The 21547-nt window shown below is 37.7% G+C and overlaps 1 protein-coding gene across 5 annotated transcripts in view; it reads left to right on the plus strand.

Annotated features, from left to right (window-relative positions):
• TDRD7 (tudor domain containing 7) overlaps positions 1-21547 on the plus strand; it is a 77707-nt gene that overhangs the window by 17847 nt on the left and 38313 nt on the right. For all 5 annotated transcript variants that reach the window (XM_030293187.1, XM_030293186.1, XM_032595509.1 and 2 more), the window contains 4 exons: positions 1910-2051; positions 3017-3230; positions 14137-14210; positions 16435-16652. In XM_030293187.1, the coding sequence (XP_030149047.1) occupies positions 1910-2051; positions 3017-3230; positions 14137-14210; positions 16435-16652 (648 nt within the window). The remainder of the gene's footprint in view (positions 1-1909; positions 2052-3016; positions 3231-14136; positions 14211-16434; positions 16653-21547) is intronic.

Genomic DNA, 21547 nt, shown 5'->3' on the forward strand with positions numbered 1-21547 from the left:
TATTGCACATACCCTGTGACCCAGCAGTTTCACCTCCTGGTATCTCCCCAGTATATGGTATGAAAGATATGGACAAACCATTGTCCAAAAGACAAAAAGCACCCACCTTACCAAACAGCATATTCTTCTGGGTTCATTTCTACATAGGTAAATAGATATAACAGATCTGGGGTATTTGTTACCCAAACTTGTAATAGTTGTTCTGTTTGGGGGCATGGGGAAGGCAGTGGGTGGAGGAGGGAAAAGGGGAGCAGGATCAGGAGAGTGATCAAAGGGAAGGTTCACCTGTGTGTAATCATTTTTATAAGGATCATGTCTAAATTAATTAAATACTATATTAATAATAAAACTTGCTTCAATATCCCTGATTCTTCTAGACAGATTTAAGCCCCCCTTTCTGTCTACTTGACACTTTGTAATACATCCAATATAGCATTTAACATAATGCTTTCTATTTAGTCTCTTTGTGTCTCTCTTTTTCTTCATAAGTTTCTTGAGGATAAATGATTGTTTTTTAACTCCAGATAGTTCTTAATAAATATGTGTTTGAATATATGAATGATCAAATGTCTCATGAATTAATAATGCCTCATATGGTTACTGTGCTGTAATTTACTCAACCCTGTTCTCCTATTATGGACATTTTGACTGTTTCCAGGTTTTGATAGTTAAAATAACCCCTCTTGCACATATTTTGGTATGTAAAGTTTTTTTTTCAGTTATATTCGTGTAATATATTTTCAGGAATAGAAATACCGGGCCAAAGAATAGGAGCATGTCTTGGCTTTTGTAAAGCCTCATTGCTTTCCTGTTCTTGATTTCTACTTAGAACCAGAGCCTTTAACGCTAGAGGTGACTTTAGAGACCATCTAGTCCCAGTATTCTACACACTGGAGAAAAATCTCCCATATATCACACCAATTTTTTAAAAGATGAAAAGCTGAGCTGCTGTGTTTTAAGCAGGTGCTTCAGGGTCTAGTGCCTCTGCTTGCCCTGCCTTGCCCTCACCGCACTGCCACTGTGAGGCTCCAGAGTTACCTTCATGGAATCTGGTGGCACCAATGAACAGTTTGAAAACCCTAGATCTAAGCCCACTCCTGTTTTATAGCTGAGAGAGTGTACTACAATGTGGGAGCTAAGCTGCTTTGTCCCAAGTCATCCAGCTAATCTGTTTCAGTGGCAAGATTAGAATTGGGTTGGCTTTGAGAGGTAATAAAAATAGCGATTATGAGTACCTACTTTGGATTCAGAGAGATAACCTAGCTGTGTCACTCGGGAAGGTTGCTTAACTTCTCTGAGCCTCTGTTCTCCCATGTATAAAATCAAAATAAAATATATCTCACAGATTATATGAGATAATATGTGCAGATCACAGGTTTCTTTTGGTTCATTGGTTAATCCCATAGTACCTAGCACATTATAGATGTTTAGTGAATACTTGTTTAAGGAATAAATGAAATTTTCAATTTGAGGAGAGATCATTCAATGTGCTAGACTATTCTTTAAATTTTTTTTTTTAACATTTATTTTTGAGACAGAGACAGAGCATGAGCAGGGGAGGGTCAGAGAGAGAGGGAGACACAGAATCTGAAACGGGCTCCAGGCTCTGAGCTGTCAGCGCAGAGCCTGACGTGGGGCTCGAACTCACGGACCGTGAGATCATGACCTGAGCTGAAGTCGGCCGCTTAACCGACTGAGCCACCCAGGCGCCCCAGCTAGACTATTCTTGATGTCTCTTATAGAATGTAATTTTGCTCTAACAGTATCAAAAAGAGAGAGGGATGTGAATATTTGCATACAGCTTGAGTTGGAACATGTAAACTCACTAAGATCCACTTTTAAAAATCGGCCTCTAGGCAGCAGTGAATCTGAGAAATGTTTCTCCTCTCACCTTGCCTCTCGTGAATAGATTACCTGCTATGCCATGGCCTGCACAGAAACTGCAAGAATTGCTCAGCTTGTGGCTCGTCAGAGGAGTTCTAAAAGGAAAACTGGGCGGCAAGTTAATTGTCAGATGAGAGTGAAGAAAACTATGCCATTTTTTCTAGAAGGTAAGGTCTTTTCACATGCTAAAATTTTTAAACCTATCTATGAATACATTGTCGTATGGAATTATGGAAATATTGCTTGTATTCATGATAAACACCTATATTTGTTAGCATTCATAGGTCAAGAGGGAAATCTTAAAGCTAGTACTGTATTTCCATTTGAAATGAAGTGAAGATGATGAGCATGACTCACTAAGTTATTACACAATGTGAGATAATTCAGTTTTAATTAAGCTTATTATGGCAAAGTGTTGTTTTATTCTTTTAGGTTTTTGAGGGGGGGAAGCCTCATCCAGAATGTTGGATGAACCAAGAACCTATGATTTAATGTCTTATTTAGCAAGTCATGTCTTTTATATTAAGATCCTCTATTTTTGGAAAAACATGAATTATATTGTACACAAAGGTGTTATAGGCAACTTAGCCAGTGTTTACTGTACAATTATCTCAGAGAGCTTTTAATCAGTTCTAAAACTAAATTCTCAAGATATAGTTCAATGATAATATGAAGGAGTAGACCCCCAAATGCCACCGTGAGCATTTTAGACAAGGGAACAGTCATGGGAGAATGGCCATGTAGGGCTTCATGGCAAAGGGCGGTTGAACCCAGATCTTGAATGAGGGGAAGAATTTCAATTGATGGAGAAGAAATGGGAGGCCCGAGATATGGCTGAGTGTGCTACATTTGTAGCAACATGGGGTGGCTGCCACTGAAGTGTTGGTTGGTGAGTAGAGGGAAGGTAACTGGCTAATTTAGCAGATGAAGCCACGTTTTGAAGAAATCTCATCTGCTGAATACCAATGTCTACTTCCCCTACTGACAAACCCTGTAGTGGCAACTTCCTCGTGTTCTTACAAACTATTCTGAGAATAGAGACTCCCAGAAAACATCTGGACAGGGGAGTGGCATAGTGACACGAAGCTTTTGGGAAGCTAATTGATTCCATTATGTATGCCTAACTTCACAGGAAAACCAAAAGCAACCCTCAGACAACCAGGATTTTCTTCAGATTTTTCTATCAGCAAAAAACCTAATCCAACACTGCTAAGAGACAGAGGAAACTCTCTTGGAGTTAAGTCTGATGCTGAAATGCCGCCTTACACGTTACACACAACTGCTGGAAGTGAAGTATTCAAAGACGTTCCAATGCAGAGACATGTGACCATGTCTACCAGCAACAGGTATTTGGGCTTTGTCTGGCTAAAAGGAGAAGTTTGGTGAATCTATGATAATAAATGTTAAAAGCATTCCGGATAAGAAGGAAATACTTTCTGTTTTACCTAATGTAAGTTCACATGTAGCAGAGAAATGCATCATTACTAGTAAATCCACTCTTCCCGGCTACCTGAATGTCATTGTCTGAGTATCTTCATTTTATATTTTCTCTACATTGTTGGTAATTTCTCCTTATAAAATTCATTTTGAAAGCTCTCACAGGAAAAGAAAAGGCTCTTGAAGGCTATTCTAAGATGCTATTTCAGGATAACTTACAACTTTTTCTGAAAACCTTTCTTATAATTAGTTTTATAACTTCTAGGTAACATTCTTGATTTGCACATTCCACTGTGCTCCAATAATCATATCTATAATTATATAGATTATATATATATATTATATTATATGATTATATCTATAATCATACATCCATGCATCAGCATATCCGACTGGCAATATTAACACAACCTTCAAGTCCTAGTTTGAGTGCTGCCATTTATTAGCCAGGTGAACAAGTGAAATGATTTCATCTTTTAGGGCTGTGGTTTGTTGTTGTGGTTTGTTGAATGAAAATGTTAAACTAGGTGACCTCAAAGTTCCTTTTCGGCTTTAAATCTTATACTTTTTGTAAGGTAATTCAGGTCAGCAAACTATGACCCACGGGCTAAATCTGGCCCATTGCCTGTTTTATGTAAATAAAGTTTTATTGAAACAAAGCCACATCCCTTTGTTTATATCATTGTCTGTGATTTCCTTTGCGCAACTGCAGTTAAGTAGTTGTGCAGAGACATTATGGCCTGCCAAACCTAAAATATGCACTAGTGGACACTTTTACAGGGAACATTTACCAACTCCTGATATAGATGAATGAGTATCCCATTCTTTCATTCTTTTTGTGCCTTTATAAAACAAATGTTGTTGTATTATTATTTTTAAGTTTATTTATTTTGAGAGAGAGAGAGAGAGAGAGGAAACATGAGCAAGGGAAGGGGTGGGGGTGGGGGCAGAGAGAATCCCAAGCAGGCCCTGCACTGTCAGCACAGAACCCGATGTGGGGCTTGGATTCACAAAACCGTGAGATCATGACCTGAGCCGAAATCAAAAGTCAGACACTTAACTGACTGAGCCACCCAGGCGCCCCATGTTATATCCCTTTAAATCGGTGTTCAAATATTCCATTTTGTGTAAAACCTACACCTCCCCCACCCCAGCACTCCCCCTACTATACTAGAATATTTAGAATTATTTTTTTTAACTTAGTTAAAATTTTTTATAATGGTATATATTTAGTGCTATTTATGGTTAGTTGTTATAATTTTGATAAGGTCTAGAAAATACATAGTTAGAATTTGGATCTTGACCCAAAGCACTAGTTAGGGCCAGCATGTGACTGAGGTACCACTGTCTCCTCTGCTTCCATGCCTCCATTTCAAGTTCCCGTTTTGAATTGAATCTATAAAATGACAACAAAACCAAGACATACTGGATTGTGGGCCCAGGAGAACATTCTCTACCCCATGGTCTGGTGTCTCCTACCCATCTCTTACTGGCAATGGGCAACCCAGGTAAGTGCGTTCCATTCCTCCAGGTAGGACCAGCAGTGGTTGAGAGGGGGCTGTGCTAGCACCAAGATGCCCAAAGAGCAGGCCCAAGATCGTGCTTTCTGACCTACAGCCTAGTGTGTTCTCACCCTCTTTCACCTGGCAGCATTAGGTCCAGGGAAGTGCATTCTGTTCCTGTGGGCAGCACCTGATCAAGAAGGAGCCCCAACAGCAACAAGTAAATTTAAGTTAGCCCATAAGGGCTCTGAAAAATCAGTTATCATTGGAACTACAGCTACAAATGTGGGCCAGGAGCTGTGTGCTAAACCTAAGCAGGTGATTGCCTGCTAAAATAGGGCTTTTAAATTGGATTAATAGTTTCCTAACGTATGTCCAAATGTCCAGGATACAATAAAAAGTCACTTGTTATACTAAGAACCAGGATAATGACAACTTGAATGAGAAAAGACAGTTGACAAATGCCAAGAGCAAGATCAGTCAGATGTTGGAATTATCTGGCAAGAATTTTACAGCAGCTCTCCTAAAATGTTTCAATGAGCAAATGAAAAGAATTTGGGGGGGCAAAATGGAAAAAAAAGAAAATTCACCAAAGAAGTAGAACATATAAAAAAGAATGAAATGGAAACTGTAGTATTAAAAAAATGGAACACCAAACTAAAAAACTCACTGGGTAAGCTCACAACAGAATGAATACGACAGAGGGAAGAATCCATGAACTCAAAGATAGAGCAATAGAAATTACACAATCTGACCAACAGAGTAAATAGACTTCCTTCAAAAACAAAACAAAAGAACACCTACCAAAGCCTGAGGGGCCTTTGGAAATAAAACACCTAGCAGAGCCTTAGGAATATGTGGGGGAAAATAAGAAAAGATCTAACATTTGTATTATCAGTGTCTTGGGAGGAGAGAAAGAGTGGGGCTGAAAGAGTATTTGAACACAAAATGGCTGAAAACTTCTCAAATGTGGCTAAGGATATAAACCTACAGATTCAAGAGTTCAGAGAATCCTAAAAAAGATCCAAGAAACCCACATGAAGACACATCATATTAAACTTCCAAAAGCTAAAGACAAAAAATCTTAAAAACAGCAAGAAATGACACATCACTTATAGGGGATTACCAGTTTTAATGACAGTGGATTTCTCATCTATGACCATGGAGGAACCCTGAAGGAAGGAAACAGCACATTTTTCTTGTGCTGAAAGAAAAAACTGTCAGCCATAAATTCTATATCCAGGAAAAATATACAACAGGAATGAAAGGGAAATAAAGACATTCTCAGATGAAAGAAAACTAAGAGAACTTGTCACTAGTTGACCTACTCTTAAAGAGTGGCTAAAGGAAGTTCTCTCAAGAGAAAATAAATAATATAAGATGGGCTTGGAATTTCAGAAAGGAAAGAGCAGAACTGGTAAAAATAGGTGTAAATGTAAGATTATCCTTCTTATGAGTTTCTTAAATCATACTAGGTTGAAACAAAAATTATAACACTATCTGATAAGTGCTCAACATATATAGAGAAAAAACTTAATTAAATTTGCAAAATTGGGGGGAGGAGAGGAGACCTAAATGGAAGTAAGGTTTGTACACTTAAAGTAGTAAAACGTTGATACCAATGGAATGTGATGTTGTATATATATATTGGAATGCTTAAACCAACTAGTAGGAAAGCTATACAAAGTGATATACAGAGTGATCAAACAGGGGAGGGGCAGAGAGAGAGGGAGACACAGAATCTGAAGCAGGTTCCAGGCTCTGAGCTGTCAGCACAGAGCCTGATGCAGGGCTTGAACCCACGAACTGTGAGATTATGACCTGAGCCAAAGTCAGACGCTTAACCAACTGAGCCACCCAGGTGCCCCTATACCACTTTTTCTTTATTCCTCAGTTGATGGACATTTGGGCTCTTTCCATAGTTTGGCTATTGTTGATAATGCTGCTGTAAACATCAGGGTGCATGTACCACTTCGAATCTGTATTTTTGTGTCCTTTGGGTAAATACCTAGTAGTGCGATTGCTGGGTTGTAGGGTAGTTCTATTTTTAACTTTTTGAGGAACCTCCATACTGTTTTCCAGAGTAACTGTGCCAGTTTGCATTCCCACTAACAGCATTCTCATAGACATCTGTTGTTTCCTGTGTTGTTAATTTTCGCCATTCTGATGGGTATGAGGCAGTATCTCATTGTGAAATTTTGATGTGCATTTCCCTGATGATGAGTGATGTTGAGCATCTTTTCATGTGTCTGTTAGCCATCTGGATGTCTTCTTTGGAAAAATGTCTATTCATGTCTTCTGCCAATTCTTAACTGGATTATTTGGTTTTTTTGGGTGTTGGGTTTGATTAATTACTTTCAATGTAAGTTTAATTACTTTAAATGTAAAAATGCATGAAAAGATGTTCAACTTCATTAGCCATCATGGGAACGCATATTAAAACGCATATTAAAATGAGATATCATCATGACACACCTATCAGAATGACTAAAGTAAAAAATAGTGATAATACTGAATGCTGGCAAGGATGCAGAGAAACTGGATCAATTGTACATTGCTGTTGAAAATGTAAAATTAATAGCTACTCTAGAAAACGGTTTGGGAAATTTCATTAAAAAACAAAAGCAACTAAACATGCAGCTATCACATGACCCAGCAGTTGCACTCCTGGGCATTTATCCCAGAGAAATGAAAACTTATATTCATATAAAAACCTGTACACAAATGTTCATAGTAACTTTATTCATAATAGTCCCAAACTGAAAACAACACCAGTGTCCTTTAGTAGGTGAATGGTTCAACAGACTGTAGTACATTCAGACCACAGAATACTTAGCAATAAAAAGGAACAAACTATTAATAACACAGCAACTTTGGTGGATTTCAAGGGAATTCTGCTCTGTGAAAGAAGCCAGTATCAAAAATGTTACATGCTGTGTTGATTCTATTTACATAACATTCTTGAAATGACAAAATTGTAGAGATGGAGAACAGATAAGTGTTTGCCAAATGTTAGGGTTTTAGGAAGTCGAAAGGGTGGAGCTATAAAGGTATAGCAAAAAGGGGCCTTGTGATGGGACAGTTGTGATTATAATGATTATAGTCTGATGATTATAACCAATAAATTATTGATTACAGTGGTGGTTACAAGGATCTATATATGTGGTAAAATTTCACAGAACCACATGCACACAGACACACACACATGCACATGCGCATACATGTAAAACTGGTGAAGTTTGAATAAGTTCTGGATTATACCAACGTCAGTTGCCTGGTTTTGCTGATGTACTGTGCAAAGATGTTACCATTGGGGGAAACTGGGTGAAGGGTGCATGTGACCTCTATGTATATTTTTTGCAACTCCCCATGAACTTAAAAGTATTTCAGAATACAGTTGATCCTGAACACCATCAACATGGAGTTAGGTGTGCTAACCCCACACACAGTCAGAAATACACATACAACTTTTGAGCCGCCCCCCCCCCCCCAGTTTGACTGCTAATAGTCTACTGTTGACCAAAAGCTTTACTGATAATATAAATAGTAGGCTAACACATATTTTGTGTATTATATGTATTACACATTGTATTCTTACAATAAAATGAGCAAAAAGAAAATATTTTTAAGGAAATCATAAGAGAAAATACATTTACAGTACTGTACTGTGTTTGTCAAAAAAATATGCATCTGGTGGACCTGTGTAGTTCAAACTCATGTTGTTTAAGAATCAAGTGGAGGGGCACCTGGGTGGCTCAGTCGGGTAAGCATCCAGCTCTTGGTTTTGGCTCAGGTCATGATCTCACGGTTCATGAATTTGAGCCCCACATCGGGCTCTGCGTTGGCAGTGTGTAGCTTGCTTGGGATTCCCTCTCTGTCCCTCTCTTTCTGCCCCTCCCCTGCTCGCTCTCTCTCTCAAAAATAAATAAATAAAAACTTTAAAAATTTTTTAAAAAGTGTAAAAAGTTAAAAAAGGGATAGCAAAAGCCTTATTTATATGGTTTTAGTTTTGAGAATTAATATATCCTTTTATCTTTTGCCTTTCACTGTAAAAATTTCAAATTTCATATGGTAGAATATCTTGTACAATAATTTCTAAAACTATACACCTAGCTGTCTTCAGCTGTCTTGCTTTACATAGGTTATGTTACAGACTACTTTAACTATAAACTGTTAAAGATGTCATAAAACATCTTCATCAAACCTTTTTTTTAAGAGCATAATACAAATTGAAAGAATCCTTTTAAGAGGAATCTAAATACCACCTGGTGGCAGCTATTATGTGCATCCCTTTTAATTATAAAATCAAAAAAATTACTCTTACCAAAAATAGAACAAGAGCAAAAGCGGTTTTATCTACTTATAAAATACATGAGCAGTAATAGTAAGTAGTAAAAACTATTATTAACTTACCATTTGGAGGGTCACCAAATCTTTTGGGAAGCTGATAAAAGGTATAAATGATATTCCCAGAAAAATATATGTGTACACATATACATACATCTTTGTATATTCAAGGGATTCATGGACCTCAGAAGCCCCTTCTCAGGATCTTTGGTCAAGAATTCATGCCTGCCAGTTAACAAACTGAAAGGGTTCTAGAAAAATAACATAGCTGATATTTTCTGATATTGTAGGCATCAATCTAAGTTTATCATGTGTCCAGTAAAATACAAAGAGGGGTCAGGAGTAAGGATATATGATTGATTTGTGATTTCTCTGGTTTATATGAGGGAAGGAAATGTGTATATCTAAAATAATATAATATATAACCATGGTATTTTTATTAAAGTGATAAGATTACTAAATGAGGTATTTAATGTATTTATCCATAAAACACAGATAAATATGGTACTGAAGTTCAAGATTCCCATTAGGCCTAGAAAGAGAGAAGAAATTACTGTGTGTATATTGTAGTGAGTAAGATCATGGACTTTGGATAGGAACAAATGGCTGTTTGGCACTAACCAACAGGCACTATGATTGAAAAAGCATCTTTCAAGTATGAAGCCAAATAAATGTGAATTTGTTGTTGGTTTCTGCTTCTTTGTATATGTTTAAAACTGTTGTATGTTTAGTATGTGCTAAATATTTGTAGGAAGTATTTTCTGAAATACATTTATTGCTTGGCTCTGATTGTAAAAATACTATGTGTATGGCATAGAAAATTTGCAAAGTGTAAAGAAGTAAAAGGAATTTTTAAAATTGCCTCTAATCCGGAGCACCTGGGTGGCTCAGTTGGTTAAGCATTGGACTCTTGATCTCAGTTCGGGTCATGATCTCACAGTTTGTGGGATTGAGCTTGGAATTCTCTCTCTCCCTCTCTCTGTGCCCCTCCCTTGCTCATGTTCTCTCTCTCTCTCTCAAAATAAATAAATAAACTTAAAAAAATTGCCTCTAATCCAAACATAAATGTAAACATTTAAAAGTTGTGGATATATAAAATGTTTAAACATAAATGTAAACATTTAAAAGTTGTGGATATATAAATTTTTAAAAATACAAATGGGCTCTTGCTATATCTTACTATTTTATAACCTGTTTTAAAAGGTAATATATTGGGGTGCCTGGGTGGCTCCGTCGGTTAAGCGTCCGACTTTGTCTCAGGTCATGATCTCACAGTCTGTGAGTTCGAGCCCCGCATCGGGCTCTGTGCTGACAGCTCGGAGCCTGGAGCCTGCTTCTGATTCTGTGTCTCCCTCTGTCCCTCCCCGACTCACACTCTCTCTCCCTCTCTCAAAAATAAATAAACATTAAAAAAGTTTTTTTTTTAAAGTAATAATATATTGTTAACCCACATGATTAAGTATACTAGTACATTATCATTTTTAATGTCAGGGAGATCCATTGTCCAGCCTCCTATTGCTGAATATAAATTATTTCCACTATTGTAAGCAATTCTACAATGAAACATATTTGTAGAACAGTCCTTGCATATATTCACGACTAGTTCCTTAGAATAAATTGGTAGGAAAAGGGTAAGAGGGTATACATTCTAAAGCTATTACTAATTTGTGCTCTACACAGATAATACCAATTATATTCTAGAAGCATATGGAAGTGATTATTTACTTGTACCCCTGCCAGTACTGGGCACCACTTTTTCAGTTGATGCCAAAAGGTGAAAAAATATACCTATATTTTAATTTCTATTTCTTTGACTTTCATTCTTAAGGGGGTTATAATTTTGTCATATGTTTACTTGACCATTTATAGATCTTTTAAATTTTTTTTTCAACGTTTATTTATTTTTGGGACAGAGAGAGACAGAGCATGAACGGGGGAGGGGCAGAGAGAGAGGGAGACACAGAATCGGAAACAGGCTCCAGGCTCTGAGCCATCAGCCCAGAGCCTGACGCGGGGCTCGAACCCACGGACCGCGAGATCATGACCTGGCTGAAGTCGGACGTTTAACCGACTGCGCCACCCAGGCGCCCCTAGATCTTTTAAGAATTACGTGTCTTTGCCCTTTGTACAAACTTTCTGTTGGTTTTTTCTTTTTTCTTTCTCATTTGTAAAAATAATTTATAAATTAAGGATGTTGACCCTTTGTAATATGTTGGCAATATTTCCTCAGTTTAGTTAATTTTTGTATTTCCACTATACAAAAACTTTAAAATTTTATATTTTTTTATCTAACTAAATCTACCAATCTGTTCCTTTGTGGCTTCTGTCTTTAGGTATTATGCTTAGAAAAGCATTTTTACCCCAGTACTATATAATAGGTCTTCTGTTTTCTTTTAGAATTTTTATGGTTTCATTAAATCTTTAATCCAGAATTTATGTGGTTGTATATCATGAGAGTTAGCAGTCTTGTTAGCCAGATGTCCTAATACCAGTTATTACATAATTTTTTTCTTTCCATGCTGGTTTAAAATGCTGTCTTTACCCATTGTAAATTGTTATAAATATATGACTTGGTTTCTGGCCTTTTCATTGGGAATCATTAATTACCTGTCTAATTCTTTTGCTGTGCCAAACTATTCAGATTATTATAACTTTATAAGGTGTTAATAACCTTTACTCTCTACTTCCTCCTCTTTCTACTGCTGATTTGGTTTCTTGCTTCTAACATGTGCTTTTATTACACTTATTGCCACTATCATAGCACTTAGTAGGTTTTGTTCTTATAGATTTTGTCAGTGCATTATTACCTATTTTTGTGTAAGAGGTTATACAAATCTAGCAGCTCACAACACCTAATTATTATTTCCTAATTCCTGTGGGTCATGTATCTGGTACTGCTTAGCTAGGTCCTCTGCTTCAGTCTCTTATGAGGCTGCTGTGGGTATTGGCCATGGATGGGGTGAACTGAGCAAGAATCTGCCTCTGGGCTGACACACATGCTTGTTGGCCAAATCACTTTCATTTTTTTCCTCAGTGCTTGATTTCCTGGCTGTTGGCCAAAGACCACCTTCAATTTCTCACCACATAGGCCTTCCCAATGTGGCCATTGGCTTCATCAAAGCCAGCAAGGGAGAGATTATGCTGGGGGGGAGGGGGGATTTGTAATCTCATCATTTGTAATCCTCTCAACCTTGAAATATTCTGTTGGTTAGAAGCAAGTTACTCAAGGGAATGAGGTTATATAAGGCTGTGGCTTGGCCACCAGGAGGCAAGAATCACTGGGGGCCATGTCATAGCAGCTTACTACAGTCGGTTTTCTCAACTGTACGTATAGTCCATGAGATAGGGGTGTGTTTCTCTTGTTTAATTGTAGATAATTCCTGTCTGCCCATGCTCAGCTCATAGTAGGTCCTGAAATAAGTGTTTGTAGGGTAAGAATGTGTCTCTAATAAATGGCATATGTTTAGATTTGCTGGGTGTTTTTTGGACCAGTCTAAGTATTTGTCTTTTAAAATACTTAATAATTTGTCTTTTAAAATACAAAATAATAAAATTTTTATACTTACTTTTATAAGACTGGTTGGACCACTTTCATCTTATTTTTGTTTTTCACGTGTCCCTGCAGTTTCCCTTGAAATCTTTCTTTTGCTATGTCAACTGTTTTCTGTCCTATCCATCAGACCTACCTATGCCTGAGCCATATCAGTCCCTGACATAATCTCTCTGTGCTCCCTCTTTGCTCATAAGCCTCTGCCTGCTAATAGAGCCCTCACAGCTGACTCCAAGCAGAGGAGGGTTCCAGTTTACAACTTTAGGGCTCTGGTGCAAGGGAAAAGAGGGCTGTCTCCCTGCCAGTTCTCTAAAAATAGAAGTTGGATATGTTTTTGGCATCTTCCATTATTACCTAGATATATTAATATGTAAACATGATGTTCTTATAGTTGCATAGCATCATATATTAAATAAGTTGTATTGGTAGCCTACCATTTAATAATTTCTTGTAGAATTAAAGTATTATGAGATGTTCTTTATTCCAAAGAATTCATCTAATTTTTAGAGTATTCCATACTATCTAAAAGTTGGAAAATATGTATATTGTGTCATTGTCACCTGTTCTAGTTCCATACCCACTGCTGGGCAAGATGTACTCATAGGTTGATTCAATCATCCTATTCATTCCTACAACATTCACTGCCCTTTGCAAGTACCAAGCACTGCCCTAGGCTCTGGGAACAGGTTATTAAGACACTTGGAGCCTAGTGAGGGAGACTGACATGAACATACATGAGTGTGTGTGTGTGTGTGTGTGTGTGTGTGTGTGTGTGTGTGTCTGTCTGGTTTCATTGTCCTCATATTTGGAAAAATCTTCCTATGTATATCCAATGTAATTCATATAAAAATTATTTTGGTGAGTGTATGAAGTGTGGGGAGACAATGCTTTTTCTTTTCTAACTTGCTACTTGAGCAGTGCCTCTGTGGTTCGGAATGCCACCTTTCTCACGTGCTAAGATACAGCGTCAATTGAGTGTTTCTAAGCTCTGTATCATTTTACTTATCTGTTTAAGTATTATAAATGTTGTAACTTTATAACTCACTTCAGTATCTGGTGGTATAAGTCCTTCATTTTTTGGTTATATTCCAAAATATTCTTTATGATCAACTACTTATTCTTCGCATGGTTTTATTTATTTTGTATTGCCGGTCCCTTAAAGGTGATTAATTGGAAATCTAACTTCCATGTTCTCTTAAAGTCCTAGTTTAAATTTAGCTTTTAACACATTTTCTCTAATATGAAACATGAAAGTTGATACCAGTATCATTTTCATTTTTGCTCATTTTGAAATATTCTAATGACTTCTTTTGATGTTCAGTGCCACAGAAACTTTAAATGAAAAGCACAGTGCTTAAAACTTGGCATAGACTTTGATGTTTGGATTTTAACTTACTTTTTTTTTTAACACCTTAGGTTTAGCCCAAAGGCGTCCCTCCCACCACCTTTTCAGATGCATCTCTCAAGAACCTGTGCTAAGGAAATAAATGGTATGTTTTCTAAACATTATCTTCATGATACATTTCGGCTTCTAGAGCCTTAGAACCCCAAGAAAAATATCTGGTGGTGGCTGTTCGCATTTGCTCTCACCCTATCCTATTTATTATCTTTCTTCCCCTCTTTCCTCATTTCTTTAAATTATGAATTGATCTAAAGAGAAAATAGTACCTCCAGGGATATCATTATTCTGACATAAGGCCTTCCGCATATTAGACGAGTTCTGTTTCGCTCCATGTGTCACCGAGAGATATTTATGTGCCTTGTCACCCTCTTACTCTTCAGAGGATAAGATGTAAAGCACATAAATATGAGGTTTCAACTCAGAAAATAGTTTCAGATACTCCACCATTTTTAAAAGCTGGGACCCTAAACTATACACAGTGACCACTAAGCATCTTAGTAGGATACAAATGATTCCTTGGGTTAGAAGATCCAAAAGAGCTGTTAAGAAAACAGTAAGAAACATAATAAAGTCAAAGAATCTGAAGATTAAAATTGCACACACTTGTCGAGGTGCCTGGGTGACTCAGTCAGTTGAACATCTGACTTGGGCTCAGGTCATGATCTCATGGTTTGGTTCGTGGGTTCAAGCCCTGCATCGGGCTCACTGCTGTCAGCGCAGAGCCCGTTTCAGATCCTCTGTTTCCTCTTACTGCCCCTCCTCCATTCACACTCTCTCAAAAATGAAAAAAAAAAAAAACATTAAAAAAATTAAAATGCACACACTCGGCATCTGGTCTCCTCCAACCAAAGTATAAATTCCCTGCTCATAGATGCATCTGAGGGAACAGTGTTTCAGGATCAGTATTTACATTGCATGAAATTTAAGTGTGACTTTAAATGATCTGTTGTTTCAAGTGTGATTCTGACTGAGTCAAGATCATTTTTTCCATATTAACACACCTCCAGTATTTCTTATGGAAATTACTTGAATCATATGATTTTTGTTTCTGTCAATAACTTTTTCACATGTATTTTCTTTTTTTAAATTTCTTTTAACGTTTTATTTATTTTTGAGACAGGGAGAGACAGAGCATGAACAGGGGAGGGTCAGAGAGAGGGAGACACAGAATCTGAAACAGGCTCTGGGCTCTGAGCTGTCAGCACAGAGCCCGACGCAGGGCTCGAACTCACGGACCAAGAGATCATGACCTGAGCCAAAGTCGGCCACTTAACCTGAGTCACCCAGGTGCCCCTACACATGTATTTTCTGAAACATGGCTACTCCCTTAGAGGTTGTAAATCCTTTTAAATTAGAGTAAGCTTTTTTTCTGCAGAACGCTGAGGACTTGTTTCAGGAGGATTGCAGTTCACGGGACAGCTGATATGTACATGCTTACACACAGCCTCTCCTACCTGTTATAAAACAGACTCCTTCGTTGATTTAACAGAAACCACACAAGCTTAGGGGACTCCGAGTGACCCCACAAAACAGATGCATTTGCAGACTCCAACTGTGCATTAGTTACTGACACTCTCTCTTTAAGGGGGGTCTGACCAGTTCTCAGAAGCTCATCTTTTCCTTATTCCTGATCCTTTTATATCATTATTTGGGAAGAACCTAAATAAATTAGTGATGTCCTTATATGGACATTGTGTGCCCTTTTGTTTGCTGAGCCAAACTCAGTCTAGTGCCCTATGCTGGGTGAGAGCAGAGTTAGCATCCAGCCCTCCTCAAGGAGCTGCTCACCCTTTGGCCTCCTGGCATCCTCAGAGGCTAGAGGCCCCAGACCAGTCTGTGTATCTCTCTACCTGCCAGTTTAAAATAGAACTTCTGTGTATTGCTTAATTGTTTTTCTCATTAATAAAGCAGAAAAACATATTTTAAAACCTGGACATTTTTAAAATTTTCTATAAAATGTTCTTTGATCTTACTATTAAAGCACTATCCTAATGCTCTGTGGAATACAGGTTTAAATAAAGCATTGCATATAAACCAGTATTGTCTAAAGTTTAACCTTTCTTAGTTGCAGTTAGAGAATGATTGGTTAAATACTAAATTTTATTATTCTCTATGAAACAAGATCATCCTGATGTTTAAATTAGGAAGCACCCTTGTCAGTGTCCTTTTTGGCCTTATCCTGTCCACTTCTAAGTCCCTTGACCCCCATAAGCCTGAAGTGTAACAAAGCCTAATAACACAGATACTAGGTAATGGGGATAATCTAAAATGTTAAGCCTTTTGGTTAATTCTATCATTTTTTTAATTTAAAGATAATTTAAATCAGACTGTTGAAAAACCAAATGTCACGCCTCCTGCCTCTTACACTTATAAAATGGATGAGGTTCAAAACCGCATAAAGGAAATACTAAACAAGCATAACAATGGCATTTGGATATCTAAGCTTCCACATTTTTACAAAGAGTTATATAAAGAAGAACTTAATCAAGGAATTTTACAACAATTTGAACACTGGCCTCATATTTGCACGGTACGTTTCTCCTTACTCCTCCCTTCTGATGCCTGCTCCCTGCCCTTCTTTCAGATTTTGAGTTATTAATCACATCACCTTTTATACAGGGAGCATGACGCACTTGACATAATATTGCTTCATTAATATTTATCTCTAAGATTAACATATATTGGTTCTTACTTACGGAGATAGGTCAAGGTTGAGGGCTGTGTGTGTTGTGATTGCTGTTTTTACATATTTTGTTTTAAATTATTTTTAAGTGCATTTTATATGTGGTAATATGTATACCATTTTGTATGGAACTGTTACCAATGGATACTGATAACTTTGCCATTTTAATAACTTAAACTCACTGGTAATAAAACTGCATTTGCCTCAAAATTTTACATGCTGGTTCCTGAGCATTTTTTAGAGACATTCAGCTGAACTGATTTTAGTTATTTTGACTACTTATTTATACAGTATCTTATTTTAATTTAAAAATGAACGTAGGGTTATGATTTAAAATTTTTGCAAAATTCTTTGGAGGAAAAAATTGACAAGTTAACTGACATCAATTTCTATACCTGTTTCTACTTGAGTGTCTGTTATAATACAATGATGGATCAGAATGGTTTATTAGAAATCTTAGTTCAGCCAGCGATAGAGACAACTAAATTCCTAAACCAAAGTAACTAACTTTCAGGTTTCTTAATGTTTTCATTTATATACAATGTATTCAATCATGTAACTATTCTAAATGGTAGCATTAGCCGCTACCTGGTGCTTCTGGAATTAAATATACATACAATTTTGTTTTATAGAAGGCTTTCATTTATTTAATTCAATATGTATTTTGGCCCCTGACCTTGTTGGGTAATGCACAGGCCACTCTCTTTTTCTAAGCCCCTGGCCTGAAGACATGTATTTTTGTAACCACTTTTTCCTCCAGGTCGCTGACATGCATTCGAGTTCCAGTCACTTTCCAGGCAAAAGTCATTCTTTCATGCATCCAACCTATTTATTCATACACGATTTACTGTGCACCTGCTGGTACCAGTCACTGACTTAGATGCTAAGAACACCTTAGAGGCATGTCACGTGTCAGAATATTCAGTAGGAAGTGGGAAAACAAGAAGAAATAGCAAACTCTGGCAATAAGCTGTTTTCTTCCTTACGAAGTCAAGAATGTTTACAGACTGTAAGAATGTTACCCTGATTTATGTGGAATGTAGGGTTTATTCTTATAATGGGAATTCCTATTAGTTGCTGTTCAGTTCATTCCATTTTTACTCCTTTCTAAGGAGAGTTTTCTCACTGGTTGCAGGTTCAGCAGCGTTGATGTGCCCACTCAGATTTCCCTCATCTTGAGGGCATTTTTGATATTTCACCGCGCTACTCAGTTTAGAGGTTCAGGGCATGGAGACCCTTCTCAGGGGTGGATAGGGTTCTTTTATTTTTTAAATCCATAGACAGTCATGAACTTATAGCACATCTCAGTGAACTTAGAGCCTTTTTTTTTGGTCAGGATACACATATAACTCACTATAAAGCTTTGATTTAAAAAAAAGTTGTCTTTGGAGTAAAGTTTTAAAAATTAACTCCACAGAATCTTCTTAATGTATTGTTATTTCTGGTTACTTTATTTTATACTCCATGATAATTACTTTTGTTTGTGTAGCTTAATTTACAGCTTTTAGGGGAAATTTTCATCTGTGTTATCTACGGGTCTGCAAAGCCCCAAAATCTCTCTTGCTAGGATTATAGGTGAGAGAGTATCTCTTTGATGTTAAAACCTTACTTAAAATGAAGGGTTTCCTACTAAATTTCAGGAGCTGAAACAACTGACTTTTTATTTTTTGGTTGCTCAAATTCATCTTTCTTGCGTGATTATTTTCTGTTCAGGAGGTAAGGGTAGAACCCGAAGCAGAAATAGGATATACCTTCCTTATCTATATGCTGTGTCTCTCAACTTTGAGTAGGACTTCTTAGGTGCAATCACTATAAATTATTAGGGATGAGAATTGCTTAGTGTAAAAGCATTACATCTAAGATACCAAAAACTGCCAGTCTTATTGATGTCTATTAATATTTTTCAAAACTCTTTTTATAACATCTAAATATTCTTTAATAGCCTACTGGTAAACAGTTTTAAACAGTTACACCATGGTTATTTATAGACCGTTTTAAATAGTTATACTACCATGCTTGTTTTTCTTTTCTTCTGACTTCTTGCTTTCCACTTTGGTGAAAAGCAGAAACACTGAGAGCATGACCAGAGCTGATACTATTACAGGCAAGGACAGACATCCTCAAATGCAGCACAGAAAAGTTAGGGTAAGGAAGATTCGGTCTTGTATTCGGTATGTATCTCTCTATATGGCTTATCGTGTAACCGAAAAAGAAACCCAAGTGCAGTGTATTTCCATATTGTTTTTTAAAGGACTTTCTCAGGGCACCTGGGTGGCTCAGTCGGTTAAGTGTCTGACTTCGGCTCAGGTCATGATCTTGCAGTTTGTAAGTTCGAGCCCCACTTCAGGCTCTGTGCTGACAGTTCAAAGCCTGGATTCTGCTTCAGATTCTGTGTCTCCCTCTCTCTCTGCCCCTCCCCCCACTCGTGCTCTGTCTCTCTCCATCTCTCAAAAATAAATAAACATTAAAAAAGCTTTAAAAAAAGGACTTTCTCCCCCGATCTTATAAAACATTCTATATAAAAAAGATTAAAAATAAAGCTATGAGGGGCACTTGGGTGGCTCAGTCGGTTAAGCATCTGACTTCGACTCAGGTCATGATCTCATGGTTCATGGGTTCAAGCCCTCTCAGCACAGAGCCTGCTTCAGATCATCTGTCTCCTTCTCTCTCTGTCCCTCCCTCAGTTGCACGCATATGCGCTCTCGCGCTCTCTCTCTCTCTCTCTCGCTCTCTCTCTCTCTCTCTCTCATAAATAAACATTTCTACAAAAAGTAAAACTATGAAAGTAAAATCACCCATTTATACATATGTACAGTGGATACCATATATACTTGCAAGACTCAGAGATAACCACTTGCAGGTATTTCCATTTGAATATCAGAATGGGCAACATGAGCTTCTGGGGCCAAATAGCAGCTCTGAAATTTTACTTTCATGGAGGTTTTGATCAGCTGTAAGCAGTATTCCATTTCGCAGGGATGTTGGATTACATTTTGATGCAGGCAGAAGGATGCTTTGACTCTTTTGTTCTTCATCTTGGGAATCATTCCGACAACAAAGTGTGGATTGAGTTTTGAAAGCTAAAGAGAATATAAAGTTATACTCACCATGATGAACCAGTTGCATAGTGTTCTAGGCAACTTGTGAGGGAAATGGAAACTGCAGGAGCTGTCCTGGAAAGGCAAAGAGCCCAAGATGGCAGGCCTTAGACCAAGGGTACTGGAGTCCAAGCATTTCCATTCAGTCCTTGGAGAAGGACAACACCTCTTGGGTGTTGTTGGTCTTATTAATAATGTTCTTCTTAACTGCTGTGTTTGGCTAGTATTTATGAAATGCTGCTGTGAACCAGACACTGACCTGGGTGTTGGAATAATAGTAAACAAGACAAACATGATCCTTGCCCTTATGGAACTTCCTGTCTAACAGAGAAAATAAACATGGAACAAATAATGATAAACCTGCGATTGTGTTGAAGGAGAAGGGCAGGGTGCTGAGGAAATGTGTAAACAGGAGGGCCCAACTTAGCATGATGAGTCAAGAACTTCCCAGAGGAGGTGGCTGCTACACTAAAACCTGACAGGTGAACTGAAGTAAGTTAGGCAAAGGAAGCAGCTCATACCGAAGCCCTGAGATGGAAAGAAAAACAGGGCTTTTTCAACTGAAAGAAAGTAAGGAGAGAGTGGCTCAAGAAGAAACTCAAGAGGCAAGCAGAGGCTAGGTCACGTCGTGAAAGAGTCATCATTTGGTGGGAACTTCGCGGATTCCCCCCACCATGAGGTCACCCAGGATCCAGAGCCTCTGACAGACTTGGATTTCTGGTAAAATTCCAGATCTTATAACAATGACTGTTGAGCCTCAGAGATTTTGTGGACATTCTCTACTTTCTGCAGTATGGGTAGAGAGAGAAACCTCTCCATTCCCACATGAGCCAGAGCATCTGTCTGTATTTAATGTCTTACCTAAAGCTGCAGAGAGAGCTGGGGAGCTCATTCTTTGAGCCAGACAGGACCACAGGCACTCAGCTGAGAATTTGTACCCCGCCTCAGTGACCTCGAGGATGAGCATTGGGCAACACTCTGAGTTGTCCTGGAGGCACAGCGGCCTTCGTTACCAATGTGGCATTTCGTGAATGAGAGCATGACATCCTAGAACATAAAATGTGAGTGACTAAAAAAAATGCCCAATTGTACTAATTATTCATGCTTTGATAAAAAGTTTTTACTGTTAATCTGCATTTTTGTTAAGTGTCATCTTCCTACCCACTGGAAAGCACTACGCTTCAAGTTGTTTAGTACTGTAATACCTCAGACTTTAAAAAATGCGTCACGGTGGTGACGGCTGTCTCGCCACTTACAAGGATACGTTTTTATAGTTTTGGATGTTCAGGAATGTTTCTGTAGTAATTAATTACATAAGATAATAAGGCACCTGTCAGCCCATGCAAAGTGAACTGCCCTTTTTTTAAAGCCTGGATATTTCTGGGCTAAGAATGAACAACTTGGATTTCTAAAGAAGTGAGTGTAAATCGAACAGCAGTGATGCGTGCTCAGACTTAATGGTATCGATACAATCTATATAGCAATGCCAGCAAAAGCCACAGTGAGAAGGTAAACTGAGGCCTTGAAAGTATAGCCATAATATCTCATTGGAATCCAATTTCTTTTCTCACTTTTCACCAATAAAAAAATATGTAGTGAACACACTGGAACAGTTTTTAAATTTAATTTCAGTGAGCATCTGAA

This window comes from Lynx canadensis, chromosome D4 (genome assembly GCF_007474595.2).
Source record: "Lynx canadensis isolate LIC74 chromosome D4, mLynCan4.pri.v2, whole genome shotgun sequence".
In the NCBI taxonomy this organism is placed as follows: Eukaryota; Metazoa; Chordata; class Mammalia; order Carnivora; family Felidae; genus Lynx; species Lynx canadensis.